General features: G+C 33.0%; 1 protein-coding gene across 4 annotated transcripts in view; it reads left to right on the forward strand.

Moving 5' to 3' along the window:
- TRHDE (thyrotropin releasing hormone degrading enzyme) overlaps positions 1 to 25,476 on the forward strand; it is a 417,014-nt gene that overhangs the window by 310,194 nt on the left and 81,344 nt on the right. For all 4 annotated transcript variants that reach the window (XM_009181217.3, XM_017946008.2, XM_017946009.3 and 1 more), the window contains exons 11-12: positions 2,958 to 3,091; positions 3,190 to 3,245. In XM_009181217.3, coding sequence (XP_009179481.3) covers positions 2,958 to 3,091; positions 3,190 to 3,245 — 190 coding nt within the window. The remainder of the gene's footprint in view (positions 1 to 2,957; positions 3,092 to 3,189; positions 3,246 to 25,476) is intronic.

Genomic DNA, 25,476 nt, shown 5'->3' on the forward strand with positions numbered 1-25,476 from the left:
TAGAGATACCTAATCTCTTTTCCCTTTTTATTCCAATAGAAAGTAAAAAATATAAAATCTTATAAAATACCAACTACTCTGTACCTCAATAGCCTAAGCCTTGTGCCATTTTGGATACATTCTAAATATAATTTTTAATTATTATTGCCAGCATCAAGATATAACTTCCATACATTTTATTATGGTACTCATCAAATACCATACCTCATTAGGCCATTGGAAAAGATCTCTTTAAAATTCATTGCTTGCCATAAGTTAATTTGAAGAACATTTTAGGGATATAATTAACTAGAAGAGAAAAGATATTTAAAAATCTATTACAAAAAATTTCAGGGAATCATTTCTGCAACGATCTCATTTGTAACAAAGGCATAAAAATATTCATGAACAGTAATAACCTTCAGGTTTTAGTAGTAAATTTAATAATGACATACTTAAAAACAATAGAAGCCTGTCTTTCTTATTCTGGTCAGACGGTGTAGAAAGTACAGGAATTATTTTCTTATTTTAATATACATATTAACTTAAATTTGACTATATCGTATCTATAAGTTGTTGAAATCGAGTAAGTTTAAAAATTAGATTCGAGCGAATCAAGTGGGGCTAAGTTATTCTAGTTATCTAAAATGTGAACAGGAAATAACTTTAAAAATATAGTTACTGTTACAGTAACGCATGACCATTTCAAACTTGTAAAAATCCAAAGTATGTGTTTATATGTTAAACTTGATGCTTTAACATTGTAACTTTTTGAAAAAATAGATAAAATTTATCAACTTTTCTCAGCTCAAGTGAATTCAAGTATACTTTAAATATTTCTTGTTATAAAAATCTTAGTATACTTGAAGACACTTAGAGATTAATTATTTCTGCCTCCAAGGTTACTAATATTTTTACAATAAAAAAGAAACAATATTCTCAATATTTAAGTTTCAATTTTCATTGTCTGAATTCAGACATTATTAATTAAGATCTCTGTTTATGAGGTTATTTTAATTTTAAAGAATGGTATTTTCTTATTTATTTATGTAGTCATTTTTACATCTTTAAAATAGATATGAAATTCTAAATTTTTGTAGCAATTGTTTGAATAAATACACTAAATTTTGAAAACTATACAATCATAGTTTTGGAGACTAGAGAAATTATTTGCATTTTAGAAAATATATGTGATGATTTATTTTTCTGAGTTCCATGGATTAAGTATAGTATAGAAAATAGTATACATAAATGTCTTCTTCCATTGAATCATCGATTTGGAAGGAAACTTAAGGGCCATTATTTGTCCCTCAGGTTACAAGTAAGGAAATTGAGGACCAAAGAGAATCAATGGCATAAATTTAAACACTTACGTATAGGAAAGCTGAGACAAGAATTTAGCTTTTCTATCGTACTCTGATTCTTTTTCCAGTGCCATTTTCTCCCTTTCAAATCAACGTTAGACTGTGAAAAATGTATATCATATTACAGTAAAAGTGTTATACCATCTTGTATCAATAGAATATAACATAGTAAAAATTTGGACGCTGAAGTCAGGAGACATAAGATGAACCATTTCTTTTCTTGGATAATTCGATTAACCTGTCTGAGCCTTGTTTCTTTATCTGTTCTAATAGACACAATTTATAAAGGTGGTGGGAAGTTGTGATACTGGAAATGATAAACATTAAATTTTTATATTCAGTATACTTTGGGGCTTAAGTACATTCTATTTTACTGCAGATTTTAGAAAATTGATCATCTATAACATGCATTGGGTTTATTAGTTCACTTCATTCCAAACCTGAGAAATGAGTGGTCATTAATGTCCACCCAATAAGTTTTGTGGTATAAATTCTTCTTGTGTGGTCTCTACTTGAGAGTGAGTACTCTATAAATGTATTCCTTCAAGGACATGAGAGGGAAAATTTATTTCCTATTTTGAAGTCTGAATGTGTAAAAACTTTGACATTGGAGTAAGAACTAGAGATGTATCCCTACTCAGACCAGAGGCTTATGGTTTTTATGATGCCTTTTATAGTTCTGAGTCATTGTAGAAATTAGAGTAGACCCATGTGGTTTTGATTTTTTTCCACCTGGATGTCAGACTATGTATGTCTGTGTGTATGTGTATACATTTAAAGTCAACTTCACTGTATAAATTTTATGAAATATGAGACTTGAAAATCAACAACATAATTATTATAATAGTCAACTGTGTTTCCGTGGAGTCAATAAAGGCTATATGTTCAGTGAATTGTGTCCCTTTTTTGTATCATTTTTGAAGGAGTTAAATATGTAAGAAGTTATAATATTGTTTCTACTTTTTACTGGCTTCTATTAATGAATTAGTTGGTGAGGATAATCAAGTTGCCATTTTCCAAAGTGATCCCAATAAGCAGAATTTATTATCTTTGTTTCTAATTCTATGTGGAAATATTAAAATCTTGAACAAGCAAGTGTTATTTTATTAGCATTATTGACGATGTTTAAAAGTCTGTTATTTATTAGTTCTCTCAAGAAAGCACAAGAAAAAAGGCAAACACCAGTGACTTTCAAGTAAATGAGCTCTATTGTTTTAATATTTTCTTACTGAATAAAAATAGTAGAATATGCATCTAAAACCTCTTCTTTCATTCTAGTCTCATATCCCCATACAATCTAATTAGAAGTTGCCTGAATACAGTGGTAGATTTCTAGGTTACACTTACTTTGAGAAAGAAAATTATGTATATGTAATGGAGTTTTGTCAAGAACAAAAATGCTAATTATAAGAAAACAATTAATTGAGATGATAGTGAGTAACCAATTAAAGGTGTTTCTAGCATCTAGAATTAGATTAATTAAAGAGTAGGCTTCAATTAGGTATTTAAAATGGCATTCACTTAATTATTGGTATTGTTATATCTGGCACTAAGAAAACATACTTCATTTTAACTCTTAAAATTTAAAATATATCCCAAAAATGCTGTTTTCAGAGCACCACAGAATAACCTATTTGGACAGAGGAAGCTGGCTGCTGGGGAACATCAATCAAACTGGCTATTTTAGAGTCAACTATGACCTAAGGAACTGGAGATTATTAATTGATCAATTAATCCGGAATCATGAGGTACACTCCAGATTTGCTTATCAAATACCTTTTTTGATATGTGAATATCTGCCATTTTAATCCTAATTTATCATATTATTTTTTCTAATTGGCCTTAGGTTCTTTCTGTGAGTAACCGAGCGGGCTTGATCGACGATGCCTTCAGCCTAGCCAGGTATGTTTTCCTGTGGATCTCCCCGATAAAAATTCGTGCCTGCAAGACTTCCTCTATTAAACTGCATAGTATGTATATGTCTTTTATTTAGGACATTTAAAAAAATCTATTTCTATCTTATGTTCTTTGACTTTGGATATGAGTTCTAATTAGTCTCCCAAACTTTCTATCAATAATAGCTATAGGGTATTTCTAAGTCAGGATAAGCTTGATGAATTTCTCCACAAGTTCAATTTAACACTGAAGATTAATAGTCTCTTCCCGATTTCATTAATGAACTCTATAAAATGACCATTGGGCCGTATTTAAGTTTTGATAGAAATTACCTTCAAGTATTGGCAATTTTTCCCTAATATATACTAGTATATCTTTTAAAAATGTTTTTTGAATGTTATTCATTCTAAGAAGCTTATGCTGCAGAACAGAAAGCAATATTCTACTGAGTAAGACTGTTCTTAACAAAATGTATGTCAATCTTGTAGAAGCCTTTAGTTGTACTATAGTAATATTTGTGTTATTTCCATAATTATGTTTACAATATGAAAATTAGTTATTCCTTTGAATAGTCATTAAATGAAATGTTGCTCATAAACTGAAGCTATTTGCTCAATTTTGAGACTAAAATGTAAAACAAACTCAGTTCCTTTAATATTTTATACTGTTTCACATCCAAGTACAGTTTTAATTTTAATAATAGAATTATACAAGCTGTCAATTAAGACATGGGTGACTCTCCTTACTTACCTAGTTATCATGATTTACCACATTTTCTTCTAAGATAATCAGGGGAAACTGGTTAGTTATGCTTGTGCTGATATTAACACACGACTTATCTTAGTAATAGGCTTTGTTTCATGGGACCTGAAACTGCTTTTACAGTTTATGTATTCAATCAAAATTCAATTCTCTTCCATATGTTAAAAAGCATATTACACACTACAGGATCCTGATCCATCAAAATAATGAGCTTACACATAGAAGACTTGATAATTACTTTGATAGAAGCAAAGCCAAAGTTTGGGATCAAATTACAGAGATTGATTTTTGTAAAAACAAGCAATATAGAGGGGAGAACACAAGTATATAGAGGGTAAGGAAAAAATTTCAGGTGCTTTTCTATTTAAAAAAATACTCTGACTTTTGCCTGCCTTATTGCTACTAAAGAAACCAAAAACATTGCTAATATTTTTCTTATTTGGTGAGTGATGCTGTATCAGTGCCTCATTCTGACCAGACATGTACAATTTCAGGCACACATTTGCCTAATAATTGAATGGCAAACCTAAGAACAATTTATCAGCAAGGAAACTGCTAATGAAATTGTACCAATTGAATGTATTTGTGTAATAAGAACTAGGGTTCAGTTCTAGTAAAGATAAACGAAGGCTTTTCCATGCCATAGCACTATCTTATTGGGCAAAAATTTAGAAATAATAGAGCTACATAAAGGCCTGCTGAGATAATCATGTGTGGAGATAATGTTTAATATGTAGCTTTTGCTCTGCAGTAAAATCTGAAGTCTTTGTAGAAAGTTTTATGTATGAAACAAAGATTACTTTGGCACAGAAGTTTAGAGAGTCCAGAAAGCCAGAAGGATAATGTATTTAATGTGATAATGTACTGAAAGAGAAGCAGAAAAAGAGAGAGTGAAGTGTTGAGTACCACAAAGAAAGGGTAAGGAACTCAAAGAAAGCTGTTTTCATTAGCTAATAATTATTAAGCACTTTTAAGGAGCCAAATGCTTTTCTATTTTACATATAGTAATTTGTTTAATTTTCACAACTTTATAAGATATATAGGTAGATATTATTGTTATTATTATTCCCACTTTATTTTATTTTCTTTTTCTTTTTTTTTGAGATGGAATCTCGCTCTGTCGCCCAGGCTGGAGTGCAGTGGCCGCATCTCAGCTCACTGCAAGCTCTGCCTCACGGGTTTACGCCATTCTCCTGCCTCAGCCTCCCAAGTAGCTGGGGCTACAGGCGCCCGCCACCTCGCCCGGCTAGTTTTTCGTATTTTTTAGTAGAGACGAGGTTTCACCGGGTTAGCCAGGATGGTCTCGATCTCCTGACCTTGTGATCCGCCCGTCTCGGCCTCCCAAAGTATTCCCACTTTAAATGCGAGGAAATGGAAGCTCAGAGAGGTCACACAGCTGATAATTGGCAGAGCCACAGCCTGGATCCAGGTGGTCTGTCTGCAGAGCCTCTGCCATTAACCAGAGCACTAAGCTGCATCTTAGAAGTAATAATATTTATTGTAATAAAAGAGCCAGACAATATAGAAGGACTGAGGGGTTTCAAGGCAGTTGTTCATGTGAATCGTTACGGGTTTGAAATGATGGTGAGAAAGCAAGTAAGTAGTGATAGCCTAATGACAGAGACCAGATGGAAATTAAAAGGAAGGGATCTGTTGACTCATCTGCATTAAATGATAGAAGTTATTTTTAGATGAAATATTTTATTTAATTTTAGTGGATAAATTTCTTTTTCAAAAATTAGATTTCTTCTTCACTAAGAGAGAACATTGCTTTCAATTCCAATTTTGGATGCTTTCAATTGCAATTTTGGGAGCCTTAAAAGTTTGAAGTAAATAATTTCATGATCATTTATATAAATTCACCAGAAAAACATGCAAATCTCATTGAATATATACTTATAATTTGTTTTATTGCTTAAGAGATAATTTTCCTATTACAGTAAGAATAAATAAATAAAAATTTAGATTCATTTAGGCAAATTCTCTGCTCTTACTTGGAGTTAAGGATTATTCATATATCACTGTAGTATTGTAAATATTCCGTAGTTTTGCTATTCAATCTGTATCAACCTTTTCTCAATCTCCTGAACACATCGTGCACTCTGGCTTCTTTAAAGATAACAAATAAAAGAATAGCAAATATTTATGAAATGCTTATGCTTTTACGAATGATCTCTATCAGTCTTCTCAATGAACCAATGGAGTGGGTGTGGTTACTTCTTGACATTTTATAGCTAAGGCATTGAGATTGAGAGAGGTTAAGTTGCTTAGGTAAGGCTGCACAGCTTTTGGGGCAGGGATGGAGGCAGTAGTTCAACCCCAAACAGTGGCACAGCAGAGTCCATGACCTCAAGTAAGAGTAACTTTGCCCATTACATGAAATTTCTTGCTATCCTCATTCCACTTGACTGTTCAGAGTATTATCATACACTGAAAAAAATGTATGATTTTACTCACCTTCCCTCATTGAGGACTTATCTGTCCTTCTCAGCAAAAGTAAGGTGATATTCTATGGATCTGTGTCACAGCAATTGTCACCTTATTGCTCAACCAGTTCCTTTTCTGGGTTCCTGATAGTTCTTCGATGATGTGGAGGAGAAGCCTTTGTGTCATCCGTATATGACTACTGTCTTCCCTAATGTTTGCTACAGGATTATGCCTGTGTATATTTGTTACCTGAATTGATAAATTATTAATTATTTATACTATTAACTTTATGCCACTATTTGTTGTGAGATTAAGCAAACTTGCTTTAGTCATTCTTTATTTGGTTGTTTTTTTTAAATATATAAATTTGCCTGAACGCATTCTAATTGTAAAGGACTGAAACAAAACAAGAGATACAATGTGAAATCTTCTTTTACTCCCTTCATTCCCTGCCATTTGATCCTGCTCACAGGTAAAATATTTGGCATGTATTTATCTAGCCATTTTTCTTTACATTTTCTTACTGTTTCGTGGTTTTTTTTTTTTTTTTTTTTTTTTATGAACAGAAAGTCTATTCTCTGACTCATTTACAAAAATAAGTCTGGGGATCTTTTCATTGTTTCTAATTTTTCACTATTAGAATCAAGACTGCAATGAGTGTCCATGAGGAGTCTTTTGTTGTATATGTGTCTTTTTTTAATATTTACTTTTGTAAGTTGAATTTGGGGTATGACTTTTTAAATAAATATTAGAAATTGTATTCTGAAGGCTTTTCCAATTTAACCCTCCATCAACCATGTGTGAGCGGGTCCAATTTCCTCAAATCCTGCATTATAATGAATGGTATATATTTTTTAAACTTTTGACAGTCTAGTGGCAAAAGTTATTTTATAAAAGTTATTCATTACTGGTTAAAAGAAGTTGTGCATCCTTTCATATACATTTGCTGTTTGTATGTTTTCTTCTGTGAACTATCACCCAATTAAAAACAAAGTATTAAAAACCTAATAGAAAATGAGCAAAGGTATTTCCCACTATACTTTCCTATATATTTTGGATGTTTTTGGATATTAATCCTTTTTTGTAGCATACACTTTACAGTAGTTTTCACGCAACACGATGCCAATTATTTTTCAAACTTTGTGGTGTTTATCATGATTCAGAGGTTTTTAATATATATGTCAAGCCATTCCTTTTATAGCTTTCTGGTTCTGTCCAACATAGAAGGGCTTCCCTATCTGAAGATTTTGAAAATATTCTATTTTTTCTTAAGAGATTGTTTTTGTTTTACATCTGTCTCTTCAACCCTTCCTTCTCTGATCAATTTTTATATTTTGAATGGAGGTCTAATTTTCTTTAACTTTAATAAGTGCCAATTATTTTAATCCTACTTATTTAAAGGTTTTCATTTTTATGGATATGAAATGATATCTTTATCCTGATGCAAATTCCCATGTTTTAGAGATTTTTTTATTTTGCCTAACTGCTCTGTTTGTTCTTTTTTGCACCACTGTCATATTGTTTTAATAGGTTTAGATTTATTGTACGTTGCCATTGGCCAAATTTTATCTTATTCTTGTTCAGAATCTTACCTATTTCTTTTCAATATAAATTATTATATTATTTTTAGAGTCATTTTGACAACCTCTACTAAAAAATATCACACTACAGTTACGACTAGATATGCATTGGATTTATAAATCATTTTGTACAGTATTAACATCTTTTCTAATTTGAGCTTTCCAATGACAATGTTACTTGTCTTCGTTTTTTCAGGTCCCAAAGTTAAGCCCTATGGTTTTTTGTACATGGGTTCTGCTAATATTGTGTTATTTTTGAAAAGGTATATGCTGCTTTACAATATGGCACTGTTTTCACACTTACATATTATAAATTTCAATGCTTGCAGTTAGGGAATAAATTAATTGCCTTTTCAAGTTTCATTGTATTATGGCTTGCACTCTAAAATTAGTGACTAAAATGCCTAGATATTTTTGTTATTGGATGTTCATATTTGTTTTTTGTTTTCTTGAGTTGGAGTTTCACTCTTGTTACCCAGGCCAGAGTGCAATGGCATAATCTTGTCTCACTGCAACCTCTGCTTCCTGGGTTCAACTGATTCTCCTGCCTCAGACTCCTGAGTAGCTGGAATTACAGGCACCCGCCACCATACCCAGCTAGTTTTGTATTTTTAGTAAAGATGGGGTTTCGCCACGTTGGTCAGGCTGGTCTCGAACTGCTGACCTCAGGTGATCCACCCACCTTGGCCTCCCAAAGGGCTGGGATTACAGGCATGAGCCACAGTGCCTGGCCTGTTTTTTTTTGTTTGTTTGTTTTGATAAGCATGGTTGTATTGGGGGATATGAAAGTGAACAAGATGCATTTCTTATATTCAGTGAACTCACAATCTAGCAGGGAAGATGCATGGTACGTAACTAACTATATTCAGTGTATACATGCTATGAATAAAATGTTATGAACGCCTTAAGGAGTAAAGAATTAGTGTGGCCTAGGAATATTTTGGAAAACATCAAAATATCCTGTAGGAAATAACATCAGGAGAGTGAAAGTTTACTATGGAAATACATTAAAGGTTTAAAAGTAAGAGAATCAGAGCAGAAAAAAGTATAAATTAGAGGGTAAACTTATGACAGAACTATTACAGCAGCAATGCCTCATGGCACAATTTGGATAAAGCAGAGATTTGAGATTTCTCAGGAGGTGAATTGGCAACTAGATAAGGTGAAAATTCTTACCTAATTTTTGAAATTGTTTATCAGTTATTATATGATAGAAACTAAATATTTAGAAGATTTAAAATAGAAAATATAATCAATGGGTTGGATATTTAAAGCTTTTGACATGCTCTTAGTACAATTTTTAAAGTTATAAATATGTATATCACTGGGTTGTGAATTCACATGGCATTTTATTTGAAAATATCCAAAATACATGAAAATCATTTGGAAAATTGTGTATACCCAAAAGCATTACAGGGTTAAATCATGATCATCGTTATCGTCATCATCATAAATACCATCGTAGTCCTTCTTGCTCTGGGCAGTTACTATGTTAATTTTTAAAATTTAGCCACCAGTTTCCTGGAATATTCAATTTTGCAAAACATATGCAAATCTATTGTGTTTTTAATATTATAACATACTTTTTTAGTGTGCATAACATTTTTTAAATTATGTTAGAGACTACTCTGTTAAAAAATCCAGTTGTTTACAAATTTTCCCATGATGAGGGCAAATTATTACACTTTAGTTCACAAACTGTTTAGAAATAAGATGTTATTTTTTGTAAATTATGAGTGTTTTATTAAAAAGCATAAGGGCCTGTGTCTAGAAGTTATGTTTGTCCCTCTTAGAAGTGCTGTTGGCACTGGAGAGCAATCATCAGTAGTGCATAATACATCTCTGATGAATATATAAGTTAAAAAATAATAAATACACTTTTATTTACTTGTCTAACAGCTTATACATTTGAGATATATTAGAAGTCTGGGAATTCAGCCTCATAGCCACTGAAAATATAATGGCTAAAGAAGAAGAAAATGATGAGAACATTTCAAAAACGTATAGATTTTTGTTTTCATTTCTGAGCCTTGTTTCAGAAATGGAAACAGCATTGTTAAAATAACCTTAACAACATTTGCAAACTGTGGAATTTATCTGCTCCTGTTGGGACTTTTTTCAGCATGGTTTTTGTTAGAAGTTCTTTTGTGTCTTCTGGATGGCTCTCTTGTACCTTGTTTAAGGTTTCTCTTGCAAAACATGTTGATCATTTTTTCACTTATTGCAGAAAATAGTAGTATAATGTGCCTGAAAAGCAAGTGCACCCTGACCCTGGCTAGATGAGTAGCAATTTTTCCTGCTTTGATAGCTGGTTGTTTAAATGTGTAATGTGCTGAAGTTACAAAAATGAAATTGAGAAGGAATGACTTATAAACCTTTTGTGAGAAATACTTTGGCAGACTGGACTTTTTGTTTTGATTTCCTCATTCTATAATGGAGATAACAGGACTACATTACTTCAGCTGAACACTGCCATGAGAAAACCCGGTTAAGGATCCTGGCTCCCTCTAATATACTGCCTAATGCTTTATAAATGTTGATTTTATAAAGGATGCTTAGTTTCAAAATTATTTCTTTAATCCCTATCTTTTTCTCTTTTTACAGTACTATACAAATCTCAGTATAAACATTTTTATTTTAGTTGTGTTTTACAATGAAATTATGTGCCTTAATAATAATGATAGAACATTGATTTGAATGTGTTGTTTTTTGCTCTCATTAGACATGGAGAGAAGGATGATTCTTCAGCTATTTGTATTAGATTCATTTGGGAGTGGTGTCTATGTATGGTTATAGCTCTTAGTTATCTTTTGTTAAGCCACCAGAATATGTGTGCAAAAGGATAAATATTAAATATTTATGAAGTCCTGAAAATGATAAAATTGTTTATTGCAAACTACGATTTATTGTTGACTATATGCTTACACTCTTCTGCCATTGACCAAAAGTTATTAAAATCAGCTTGTTGGTATCCTCTCAGCCTTTCTAACTGGTATAGGTTGTTCCATGATATGAGCAGGGACTCACAGTGAATCCTTCCAGGAGTTTCATGGCCATTCCCAAAAGATCACGTTTCTCACATCTCTGAGGCTGGGGATTCTAATTATCTATTTGTTATCATCAGTGAAGGCTCAGTCTTGAGACATGCAAAAAAAGTCACCTTGAAGCATTCCTGTTTTATACCTTTCTGCATGCAATTATTTAAAAATTCATATCCCAAAGACCTCTAAATTAGTCTTAGTTTATGCAACACTTTGCCACAGATAAATGTTAAAAATAGTCTGGAAACATTTTCAGGACATTTAACTGTAACAAGCTGGGAATCTTTAGACTTATTTCTATTATAACTCAGTAAAAGCCTAGAGTATATTTCCAGATTTTCAAACTACACTGTTCCTGCAGGAATATGCTGGTTTGCTCAAGGTTAGAGATTGAGTTAATACATTCCTTTGAGCTGTCTTTAGAAATCTGTTGAGGGTGGAGTCACAGATGTTGTCCTTGGGGTGAGGATTTATGAGGAGCTACAATACCAGGTACTTATGAGAAGTACAAATCTCCTGAGGCATTAAGGGGCAGGCTTGTGGCTCTTAAGGATGGCAAACTTTCTTAGAGACTTTTAAATTGTTCTGCATTAAATCAAAAGCAAATTTGTAACCTTCCAGTACAAATTTGTGTTTCATCTCTATAGGAGAAAATGTTTTAATATTAATGCCTACTGTCTGAGAGTGCTGAGTAGAAAGTAAAAGCAAAGTATTTTGACATTTTTCTGTAGGTACGGTCCATTTTATTTTTTTTCAATTGACACAATATCGTATGTATTAATCATATACAGCACGATGTTTTGAAGTATATATATGTTGTGAAATGGTTCAGTATTGCTAATTACTGAGTGTGTTATCTCACATCATTATTTTTGTGATGAGAACACAACATTCACTCTCTTAGCATTTTTCAAGAATACAATATGTTGTCATTAACTATAGTCATCATGCTATACAATAGATCTCTTGAAATTATTCCATCAATATAGCTATGATTTTAAATCCTTTGGCCAATATCTTCCGAACTCCTTCTCCTCCAACAACCCTAGCCTCTGGCAACCACCATTCTAGTCTCTATTTCTATGAGATCATCTTTTTTCGATTCCACATATAAGTGAGATTATGTGGTATTTTTCCTTCTGTGCCTGGCTTATTTCACTTAACATAATGTCCTCCAGGTTCATCCATGTTGTCACAAATGAAAGGGATTTCCTTTTTTATGGCTAAGTAGTGTTCCATTGTGTATATATACCACATTTTCTTTGTCGATTCATCCTTTGATAGAAACTTAGGTTAATTCCATATTTGACTATTGTGAATAATGCTGCAATAAACATGAAAGTGCAGATCTCTCTTTGACAGCAACAGTACTTTAAAAATAGCATATTGTCCCTATATTCTCCTAATAAGCATATAGCCAAAGTAGAGCCTTCATGTTGGGAAAACCTTATCTATTTGTCACTATTTTTATCATTTTCTGCGAGAAGCTCTGCCTCTGCCTGGTGCCTGCCATTTAACTGACTACTATTATCTGCACATGCCTGAACATGACCAGTTTATACCATGGTTGTTGGCAACCATTTGCTTGAAATTCCTTAGCTAGGATGGGACTATAGCCTCTACAAGTCATTTTTTGTCTGTTTCTTCATATCGTTTTTAATTGTATTAAAATTTATATGTTGATCCTTTCTGTATCCTAGAAATTCATTTTGTCTTTTCTCTTTCTTCTTTGTCTTTTATTTTAAATACTAATTCAAGTCTGTATAATTTGATTTCCTTTCCCAACTGGTAAGAGCATCGGCTATCAAGTTACATAGAATTGGAATTATTGCTCTATGAAATAACTAACAATAAATAAATGTTATTTAAATAAATGCTAATTTTGTTCTGTCCCTTTCCTGCCTTCACAGCACATACTCATGGTCACTCCAGAGTAAATAGACATCATTGTTATTTCCTATATACTACCTTACAATCCACCGTATTCATTGATCTTCTAAACTGACCCCTTTCCTAGGCTGCCCCAAACCATCTGTATACACACATCCTAATGCCAACTCTAAGAGGAAGTAGAATATAAGTAAAGCATAGCTGGTTTTGCTTCTGCTAAAGAGGACAGAAACTACTTGCTTTTTGATTAGATGTAAGAAGTCTGACAGGGACTCAGCCAAAACGGGACATTCTCTTCTACCAGAAAAGAAAATGAGAGTTTTGAGGTAGACCAAGACTACTGAAAAATGAAACTGAATCCTTCTGACATTTGACCTGTCAATATAAAAGCCTCATTTTTATAAAGATCTCTATCTACTCTGTTTCTCAAAAAACTCAAAATAAAAATCTCCGTATTTTTATTATGATTAATTAAACTCTAAAGAAATTTTTTAAATGAGGACTATATTAATACAGGTACTAATACAGGCTTTATGTTTGGGTAATTACTTATTGCTTTAAGTTGTCTCATTATGATCTTTTCCTACCTCAGAACAAAGAGTCAGAGGAGCCTTCTGATAATCATCTTTCTTACCAAACATGCTGATTAGCCAGTGATAAAGTAAAGAGCTGCTCGTATTTTTTAATCCCAGAACTCATGAAATCTATTTTTGGCTTCAACTGTAGGCAAGGTAGCAGTGCTATCATGATAAGAGAACTAGAATAAGATAATAGAAAATAAGCATCTTACATTATTTTCCACTAGTCATGAAATATAAAAGATTCATTTTTAACTATGAAAAGGTGATAATTTGGGGAAGAAAGAAAAGAAAGAAAATCTAGTTCCAACATTTTGTGCAATGAAGGTGAATGGTTAATTCGAAGTAACATACACTTTGCTTATGTGGCAAATCGTAAAGCCTTAGGAGGTGATTTGAAATACATGATGTTCTCTCTTAATTGCATGCAATTTGAGCTATTCTTTGTGGAATGCTTCAAATGTCCTTATGTGGATGGAGTACCAATGAAGAGGCCTTCACTATTTTGGATGTAAGAAAACATCAGATTAAGAAAACCTGACTTGTTGCAACTATGTCAGTGCTTACTTAATGGTGAAGATGTTAGTACAGGCCAACAGAGAAGCTAAGAAGTAGTGCTGGGCCCTGTGAACTCAGACCACATTTGAATCACAGATTAGATTCTTCCTTCCTAAACTAGGAATGGCCTGGAGTGCAGTTGATTCACGCCCCTAAAGGGAGGTAGCAGAGGCTTCCTGTTGCTCAGCTGCTTCATCTAATTAGGGTGAGGATTAAACAGAAATTCAATATAAACTCTCCAGGACACCAGGTGGTCATGCTAACCAAAAGGAAAATAAAAAAAGAGAGTTTGCAATAAGGAAGAAAATATTGTTAGTCTAGAAGTCTGTGTTTGACAAATTTGAGTAAGGCTAATAGGCCCTGAAGAGAATAATGATTGAGTATCGGAGAGTTTTATGTGGATGCTGACTTAAACACACTCTAAATTAGTGGGCAGTTATTGGGAATGCTGTCAAAAATGCCAAAATAGAAAGAACTATAGAAGAAAATTAGTTGGTGTTGCATTCCCAGTGTACAAATATAAAAAAGTTAATTGTGTAAGCTGAGGGCAGATCATGAATTTTATCCATGACATGTTGAGGGAAATATTACTTATCCTTTCTCAACTGATAGTGAAACTACAATTATTACACAAAAATAGTTACTGTGCAGAGCAACTAAGTCTCTGGCCTCCTAGTTTACTGTAGTTTTTAAATTTTCGTCTTTGTAGAGTTTGCCAGGTTTCCTATTTCCCTTTATTTTAAAATGTTTTTAAATTCTGTTGAATTTTAACATTGGTAGATTATCAGTTTTTTTAAGTATGAAGAGTTGAGAAATTCTTATGAAAATTTTTGTCTCAATAGACACAGTATGTAGGTTATTTCAATAAATTAGGTATACAGTGTGTACATTAATGAATTTGTAGATAGATGATAGATTGCTAGGTATGTAGATAGATTAGATAGATAGATAGATGATAAGCAGATGAATTATCTGAAAGTAGGTAGATATAAAAGTAGATGGATAACAAATATAAAGCAATAGCACTTCATGCTATGGTGAAATTACTATATTTAGCCTCAGAAAGACATCTTTGCTATGGTATCATATGAAAAAAATTATACAGAATTTTAAAATTAAAGGGTCACAGCTCATATGTAGTTAAAATAAATTCAAGTGATTTTCTTGGTGGAATAAAGATATTACTGAGAGAAAGTATTTTCTACAAATGAATTATATACTAAATAGCTATCACATGTAACATAAGGTTGCAAGTGTTTGATGCAGAAATTTTTAAATATTCACCTGCTTCAAAGATATGGTAAACTAAATGTAAGGTATAAATCTGTTCTTAGTTTGTTGGTCTGTTTTTAAAAATTTTAAATTTTAAAAACACATAAAAGCTTATAGGAAAATCTTTCAATATTTAGTCAGGTTTGTATGTGCTATCATCGTTCAATACCTATTTCTCATTGCAAACAAGTCAGTTTCTGAAGTGTATATCCACAATATTAAATGAACTATATTTTCCCCTTATCCTGTACAGGTAAGCGATAAGCAAGCATCTGTCACAGACAGGCAAAATAAAGATTCTAAGAAGCATGAGAAGCACTTCACAATGCTTATAGTGTATTGATTTTTCTCATTTTAATTTTTGTTGCTTGTTAGTAAGAATAAGTAACAAATGGCAAATTCTGTAATACAAAGTTAGTCAGTATTATCTTTCTGTTATTTAATAGCTTTGTACATTTGGAAAAGAGTTATTTTAAATATGGTGGTCAGGGAAGCCCTCATTTTCCAGTTGATACATGAGAAGTAGTTTGAAAGAAGTAAATAAGGGAACCATCTGAGTAGAGCATTCCAGAGGAACAGTAAGTGCAAAGGTCTTGAGGGAGTATGTGCTTGGCATGTTTAAGGAAAAGAGATAGGTAGACGTGGCTCTAATGGAGTGAGTAAGGAGCAATGCAAGCTAAATGTGTTTAGGCAGGAACAGGACATTGATCGTGTAATAAACTATTGTGAGAATTTGTAGTTTTATTCAGAGTGAAAGGTAAAGCATCTGGGAGGGTTTTAAGCAGAAGAGTGATATGACCAGGCCTGTGTTTTTAAAGGATCACTCATTCTGTCTGCTCTGTTAAGAATATACTACAAAGGAATGAGTTTGAAGCAGGGAGCCTAGTTAGAAAGGTCATCAGGACAAACTCTATAAAGACTGTTGAAGATGATACTATGGCTATTTACCTGGTGTATTAGTCCATTCTTATGCTGCTATGAAGAAATGCTTGAGACTGGGTAACTTATAAAGGAAAGAGGTTTAATTGGCTCACAGTTCTGCATGGCTGGGATGACCTCAGGAAACTTACAATTATGGTGAAAAGGGAAACAAACATGTCCTTCTTCACAGGGCGGTAGGAGAAGGAAGCGGGAAGCAAAGAGGGAAAAACCCCTTTTGCAACCATCAGATCTCCTGAGAACTCACTATCATAAGAATAACATGAGGGTAACCACCCTCATTATTCAATTACCTCCCACTAGGTTTCTCCCACACATGGGGATCATGTGAACTACAAGATGAGATTTAGGTGGGGACATAGCAAAACAATATCACCTGGCAAGGATCAAGAGATGCCCAGAGCAACATGGTAGCCTCTGGAATGACAGAGGTTCACATATCATAGTTTGAGATGCAGGCAGATGTTTTCCTTTAAACATCAGTCATTATGTTGGGTGAATAATATATTTTCTTATGATTGATCTGATTCGTATTTCTCTGATGACCAATGATGCTGATAATCTTCATATGCTCATTTGTGTTTCTTTTTTTCTTTCTGTTGCACTTTTTTTTTTTTATTACACTTTAAGTTCTGGGATACATGTGCAAAATGTGCAGGCTTGTTACGTAGGTATACATGTGCCATGGTGGTTTCCTGCACCCATCAACCCATCATCTAGGTTTAAAGTCCAGCATGCATTAGGTATTTGTCCTAATGCTCTCCGTCCCCTACCCCCCACTCCCCTACAGGCCCAGGGGTGTCATGTTCCCCTCCCTGTGTCCATGTGTTCTCATTGTTCAACTCCCACTCATGAGTGAGAACATGTAGTGTTTGGTTTTCTGTTCCTTTGTTAGTTTGCTGAAGATGATGGTTTTGAGCTTCATCCATGTCCCTGCAAAAGACATGAACTCATTCTTTCTTATGGCTGCACAGTATTCCATGGTGTATATGTGCCACATTTTCTTTATCCAGTCTATCATTGATGGGCATTTGGATTGGTTCCATGTCTTTGCTATTGTAAATAGGGCTGCAATATACATATGTATGCGTGTGTCTTTATAGCAGAATGATTTATAACCCCTTGGGTATATACCAGTAGTGGGATTTCTGGGTCAAATGGTATTTCTGGTTCTAGATCCTTGAGGAATCGCCACACTGTCTTCCACAATGGTTGAACTAATTTACACTCCCACCAACAGTGTAAAAGCGTTTCTATTTCTCCACATCCTCTCCAGCATCTGTTGTTATCTGACTTTTTAATGATAGTCATTCTAACAGGCATGAGATGGTATCTCATTGCGGTTTTGATTTGCATTTCTCTAAATACCAGTGATGATGAGCTTTTTATCATGTTTGTTGGCTGCATAAATGTCTTCTTTTGAGAAGTGTCTGTTCATATCTTTTGGCCACTTTTTGATTGGTTTTTTTTTTTCTTCTAAATTTGTTTAAGTTCCTTGTAGATTGTGGATATTAGACATTTGTCAGATGGATAGATTGCAAAAATTTTCTCCCATTCTGTAGGTTGGCTGTTAACTCTGATGATAGTTTCTTTTGCTGTGCAGAAGTTCTTTAGTTTAATTGGATCCCATTTGTCAATTTTGGCTTGGGTTGTAATTGCTTTTGGTGTTTTAGTCATGAAGCCTTTGCCTATGCCTATGTTCTGAATGGTATTGCCTAGGTTTTCTTCCAGGGTTTTTATGGTTTTAGGTCTTATGTTTAAGTCTTTAATCCATCTTGAGTTAATTTTTGTATAAGGTGTAAGGAAAGGGTCCAGTTTCAGTTTTCTGCATATGGCTAGCCAGTTTTCCCAGCAACATTTATTAAATAGGGAATCCTTTCCCCATTGCTTGTTTTTGTCAGGTGTGTCAAAGATTGGATGGTTGTAGATGTGTGGTGTTATTTCTGAGGTCTCTGTTCTGTTCCATTGGTCTATATATCTGTTTTGGTACCAGTACTATGCTGTTTTGGTTACTGTAGCCTTGCAGTATAGTTTGAAGTCACGTAGCATGATGCTTCCAGCTTTGTTCTTTTTGCTTTTAGTATTGTCTTGGCTAGACGGGCTCTTTTTTGGTTCCATATGAAATTTAAAGTAATTTTTTTCTAATTATGTGAAGAAAAGTCCATGGTGGATTGATAGGAATAAACCTATATTGAATAAATAAATTCAATAAATTAAACCTATAAATTACTTGAGCCTATGGCCATTTTCACCATATTGATTTTTCCTATCCATGGGCATGGAATGTTTTCCATTTGTTTGTGTCCTCTCTTATTTCTTTGAGCAGTGGTTTGTAGTTGTCTTTGAATGTCTCCTGTAAGTTGATATTCCTGGGTATTTTATTCTCTTTGTAGCAATTGTGAATGGGAATTTACTCACGATTTGGCTCTCTGTTTGTCTATTATTGGTTTATAAGAATGCTTGTGATTTCTGCACATTGATTTAGTATCCTGAGACTGATTGTAGATTTTTGATACACAGGTCTTGCACATATCTTATTACATTTATTCCTGTGTATGTTATTTTTTATGTTGCTTTTTAAATTTCATGTTTGTCTGCTTTGTTGTTAATAGATAGCAGGGATTGCAAACTATGGTGCACTCACTGCCCGACAGTTTTTGTAAATAAAGTTTTATTGGAACACAACCATGCTCATTTACTTTTACATTGTGTATTTCAACTTTCATACTACAAAGACATAATTGAGTAGTTGCAAGAGACCTGAAATATTTATTCTCTCTTCCTTTAAAATAAAATATGGCAACTTATTACATAGAGAGAAATATACCTGAGTTTTCTATGTTGATTTTATATCCTGCAACCTTGCTAAGTTCATTTATTATTTTGCATAGTGTTTTATAGTTTCCTTAGAGTTTTCTATAAACATTGTAATATCATCTGGATGTAGCAATAGTCATTTTTTTTTCTTTCTGTTATGTATGTATTCTATTTCCCTTTGTTGATTTACCACACTGGCTAGGATCTCCAAGACAAAGGTGAACAGAAGTAGGGATAACTGACATCCTTACCATGTTTGGGATCTTACATAGAAAGTGTTGAGCATTCTACTGCTAAGAATGATATCTGTAGCTTTATCATAGATACTTTTTATCAGAATGGGGAAGTTACCTTCTTGTTTTCATTTGCTATTTGTATCATGAATAGATTTTGAATTTTATCAAATACTTTTTCTGTATCTATTAAAATAGTGATATGGTTTTGAGCATGTAGTGAATTATATAGTCATATTTCAGTATCTCTGGGGGACTGGTTTCAGGTCTCCCCCAACAGATAACAAAATTCACAACATTCAAGTCTCCTATATAAATGATGTAATATTTGCATATAACCTATACACATCCACCCATATACTTTAAATCATCTGTAGATTAGTCATAATATCTAATATGATGCAAATACTATGTAAATAGTGGTTATACTGTATTGCTTAGGGAATAATGACAAGAAAAAAACATCTGTACATGTCTAGTACAGATGCAACCATTCATTTTATTCTGAATATTTTCAATCCCAGTTGGTTGAATCGACAGATATGGAGCCCATGGATATGGAAGGCTGACTGTATTAATTATTTTTTTATATGTTAAACCAACCTTGCATTCTAGGGATAATTATGTATTAAACTTTTAAATATTGTTGAATTTGATTTGTTATTTTTTTTTTAAGTTCAGCATATGTAGTCATGGGGAATATTGTTTGTGTTTTTCATTTCTTTTGATTTCTTTGTCTGGTTTTGGAATCAGTCTTCATAAAGTTTGGAAGTGTTCTTCCTTGTCTATTTTTTTAAAGGGTTTATGTAAGATGACTGTTATAACGTTCATATATTTGATAGAATTTACCATACATATGTGATAAAAATTTACCATCAGATGGGTGTGATGCCATGTGAGCCTGAAATTCTCTGTATGGGAAGGTCCTTAATCATGAATTTAATTTTGCTCATTGGTACAGGGCTGTTCAAATTTTCCGTTTCTTCTTGAGTCTATTTTGGTAATTAGTCCATTTCATTTAGGTCATTACAGTCATTGGGATAGAGTTATATATAATATCTTCTTATTATTCTTGTAATGTCCATGAGTTTTGTGAAAATGTCTTCTCTCTTATTGTAGATATTGGTAAGTTTTGTTTTCTCTCTTTTTTGTGATTCTTTTAATTAGAGTTAATTTATTGATATTCTCAAATAATCAGTTTTTGGTTTTGTTAATTTTTAAATTATTCAATTTTCAATTTCATTTATTTCCACTCTTATCTTTGTTGTTTATTTCTGTCTGCTTAGAATTTAATCTGCTTTACTGTTTCTAGTTTTTTAAATGGAGTCTTAGATTGCTGATTGAGATATTTTTTCTTTTCAATATATGCGTTTAGAACCATAAAATTTCCTCAAAACACAGTTTTATTAGCATCCCATAAAATTTTATATATGTTATTCAGTTTAAAATATTTTCTAATTTCCCATGTGATTTCTTCTTGAAAATAATGATTACTCAAGTATATTACTTAATTTATATTTTTTTATTTATTTATATTTTATTATTTGTTATTTTTAAAACAATTCCATTGTGGTTAGAGAACATACTCTATATGATTTCAAACTTTATATTTTCAGTCTTGTTTTATGGCCCAGATATTACTCTATCCAGGTAAACATACTGTGTGTACATAAGAAGAATGTGTATTCTGCTGATGTTCAGAGCATTTAAATCAAGATGAACAATAGTGCTATTCAGAATTATGTGTTTGTTGATATTTTGACTAGTATTATAAATTGATGAGAGAATGGTCTTATAATTTTTGGTCATTTGGAAACTATCTAGTTCTCATTTCGGTTCAGTCATTTTTTGCTTTATATGTTTTTTTTTAATGGGGTCACATACACATTTCTGTTTGTTATCTCTCTGATTAATTGATGTTTTTATCATTATGAAGTATCTTCCTTGTACATGGTAATACATTTTATTGTGAAATTTATTTTATCTGCTATTAATATGATCATTCCAGCCTTCTTAATCTTATTTTTGCATGCTATTACTTTTAATATGTTTGCTGTAAATATCTCTGTATCTTTACACTCAAAATGCATTTTTATACAGCTTATAATTTTTAAAAATTTTATTCTGACAATCTCTGCCTTTTCATAAGAATGTTTAGTCTTTTAATATTTAATGTAACTATTGATTCAGTTGTATTTAGGCCTCTCATTTTGTTGCTATTGTTTTCTTCTTGTCTGTTATTGTTCCCTCTATCTTTTTATTATCTAGATAATTTCAGATTTCCTTTTTGTTTTTTCCATTTGTATTAGTCTGTTCTCACAGTGCTAATAAAGACATACTTGAGACTGGGTAATTTATAAAGAAAAAGAGGTTTAATGAACTCAGTTTCACACGGCTGGGGAAGCTTCATAATCATGCGGAAGGCAAAGGAGGAACAAAGGCATGTCTTACATGGTAATAGTAAGGAAAATGTGCAGGGGAACTGCTCTTTATAAAACCGTTAAATCTCAGAAGACTTAGTCACTACAATGAGAACAGCATAGAAAAACCTACCCCCATGATTCAATTACTTCCCACCGGGTCCCTCCCATGACGTGAGGATTATGGAAGCTACAATTCAAGATGAGATTTGGGTGGGGAAACAGCCAATCCATATCACTGTTGAATTTTGAGCTATGCTTCTTTGCATAGTTTTTCTACATTTCTCTACATACTATAATAAACATATTTAACTTTTCAGTTATTTTATAGTTAACAATTTATCCCACCAAATAAAATATAGAAATCCTCCAACTACATTGGTCCGTATGCTATTTGCTTCCTGCCTTTGTATTAAAATGTACATATAATGTATGCATATATATACTTAAGAAAACCCAAAAGAAAATGTTATAATTTTAAAAATATTTATATGCTTATGAAGAAAATAAGAAAGATAAAGGAAAAATAATTTTGCACATACCCTAATATTTGCCAGTTTTTGAATTATCCATCAATTTCTAAGGATATGGATTTTTTCCCTACTATTTCCTGAAGTGCAATTCTGCTGACAAAAATTCTCCAAGAGTTTTCTTTCATATGAAGATTTCTTCATTTTTTTTCAGTCTTGAAGAGTTTATTATTATTATTATTATTATTGTTATTATTATTACAGAACTATGGATTGATGGTGTCTTTCACCCACCACTTTAAACATTTTTTTTTTCAATGTCTTCTGGCCTCAATAGTGTCTGATGAGAAATCAGCCATTAATTGCCCATTATTTCCATATGCAATTGCATATTTTTTTCCTCCTGTATTCAAAGTGTGATTTTTATCTTTGACTTTTGACAGTTTAACTGTGATATATGCATGCATGCACTTGGTGCTTATTCTGTATGGTATTTGTTTAGCATTTTGTATTTGCAATTTTTTTTCCCATTGAATTTGAAAAAAAGCTTGGCTGTTAATTGATCAAATATTTTTTTCTTTCCCATTCACTCTTTATGTATTTATATTATTCCAGTTATACTTAATGTGAGCCATTTGGTATTATCTGCCTTCTCCCCAGTATTCTTCGCCAAGAATAATTTGTATAGATCTCTTTCCAAGTTTACCTTTTCTTCTCTTAATTTCCCCCATGTTCAACCAGCTGTTAGGTTTATCCAGTAAAACTGTATTTTTTAGCTCTTGAATTTCCATTTGGTTATTTTTATATGTTTCTATATTTCTTCTGAAATTTTATATTTCTTACCTGAGTTTTACATACCTTGAGTACGTGCTTTGTATTACTTCTTTGAGGACAGTTATAAAAGTCATTTAAAAGTACTTGCGTTAGTTCCAACATCTGATTCATTTCAGTAACAAGATTAATTGATTTTTTTAACGTATGTTCTATTATTTTGATTCCTCATAAGTTAGTTATTTTTGGGTTATATACTTGGTTATTTGCACATTAAGTTGTGGTGATTTTTTTCTCTCTCTCTTTCTCTATTTTTGTTTTTTCCTTTATTTTTCCAAGTAATTTTCTTGGGTAGGTTTGAAATGCAGTTTTTCTGTTGAGGCAGCTCTAGTATTACTTAAGGTCTTTTGCCTGTAGGTGTTTTCTTTTCTTTTTCTTTTTCTTTCTTTCTTTCTTTTTTTTTTTTTTTCTTCTTCTTTGAGACAAAATCTTGCTCTTGTTGCTCAGGCTGGAGTGCAATGGTGTGATCTCAGCTCCTTGCGACCTCCACCTCCTGGTTTCAAGTGATTCTCCTGCCTCAGCGTCCCAAGTAGCTGGGATTACAGGCGCCTGCCACCATGCCTGGCTAATTTTTTTGTATTTTTAGTAGAGACACGGTTTTGCCATGTTGGCCAGCCTGGTCTCAAACTCCTGACCTCAGGTGATCCACCAGCCTCGGCCTCCCAAAGTGCTGGGATTACAGGCATGAGCTAAGGATATAGATTTTTTTGCTACTATTTCCTGAAGTGCAATTCTGCTGACAAAAATTCTCCAGGAGTTTTCTTTCATATGAAGATTTCTTCATTTTTTTTCAGTCTTGAAGAGTTTATTATTATTATTATTATTATTATTATTATTATTAATAAATATATTGGTGAAATTGTTAAAATCTCTTTCTTTTCTTTCTTTTTTTTTTTAAAATTATTATACTTTAAGTTCTAGGGTACATGTGCACAATATGCAGGTTTGTTACATATGTATACATGTGCCATGTTGGTGTGCTGCACCCATTAACTTGTCATTTACATAAGGTATAGCTCCTGATGCTATCCCTCCCCTATCCCCCCACCCCATGACAGGCCCTGGTGTGTGATGTTTCCCTTCCTGTGTCCTAGTGTTGTCATTGTTCAATTCCCATCTATGAGTGAGAACATGCGGTGTTTGGTTTTTTGTCCTTGCGATAGATAGTTTGCTGAGAATAATGGTTTCCATCTTCATCCATGTCCCTACAAAGAATATAAACTCATCCTTTTTTATGACTGCATAGTATTCCACCACGTATATGTGCCACATTTTCTTAATCCAGTCTATGATTGATGGGCATTTGGGATGGTTCCAAGTCTTTGCTATTGTGAATGGTGCCGCAATAAACATACATGTGCATGTGTCTTTATAGCAACATGATTTATAATCCTTTGGGTGTATACCCAGTAATGGGATGGCTGGGTCAAATGGTATTTCCGGTTCTAGATCCTTGAGGAATCTCCACACTGTCTTCCACAATGGTTGAACTAGTTTACAGTCCCACCAACAGTGTAAAAGTGTTCCTATTTCTCCACATCCTCTCCAGCACCTGTTGTTTCCTGAATTTTTAATGATCGCCATTCTAACTGGTGTGAGATGGTATCTCATTATGGTTTTGATTTGCATTTCTCTGATGACCAGTGATGATGAACATATTTTCATGTGTCTGTTGGCTGCATAAAAGTCTTCTTTTGAGAAGTGTCTGTCATATCCTTCACCCACTTTTTGATGGGGTTGTTTGTTTCTTTTTCTTGTAAGTTTGTTTGAGTTCTTTGTAGATTCTGGATATTAGCCCTTTGTCAGATGAGATTGCAAAAATTTTCTCCTATTCTGTAGGTTGCCTGTTCACTCTGATGGTAGTTTCTTTTGCTGTGCAGAAGCTCTTTAGTTTAATGAGACCCCATTTGTCAATTTTGGCTTTTGTTGCCATTGCTTTTGGTGTTTTAGACATGAAGTCCTTGCCCATGCCTATGTCCTGAATGGTATTACCTAGGTTTTCTTCCAGGGTTTTTATGGTTTTAAGTCTTTAATCCATCTTGAATTAATTTTTGTATAAGATGTAATGAAGGATCCAGTTTCAACTTTCTACTTATGGCTAGCCAGTTTTCCCAGCACCATTTATTAAATAGGGAATCCTTTCCCCATTTCTCATTTTTGTCAGGTCTGTCAAAGATCAGATGGTAGTAGATGTGTGGTATTATTTCTGAGGACTCTGTTCTGTTCCATTGGTCTATATCTCTGTTTTGGTACCAGTACCATGCTGTTTTGGTTATGATAGCCTTGTAGTATAGTTTGAAGTCAGGTAGCGTGATGCCTCCAGCTTTGTTCTTTTGGCTTAGGATTGTCTTGCCAATGAGGACTCTTTTTTGGTTCCATATGAACTTTAAAGTAGTTTTTTCCAATTCTATGAAGAAAG

Source organism: Papio anubis, chromosome 9 (genome assembly GCF_008728515.1).
Source record: "Papio anubis isolate 15944 chromosome 9, Panubis1.0, whole genome shotgun sequence".
NCBI lineage: Eukaryota > Metazoa > Chordata > Mammalia > Primates > Cercopithecidae > Papio > Papio anubis.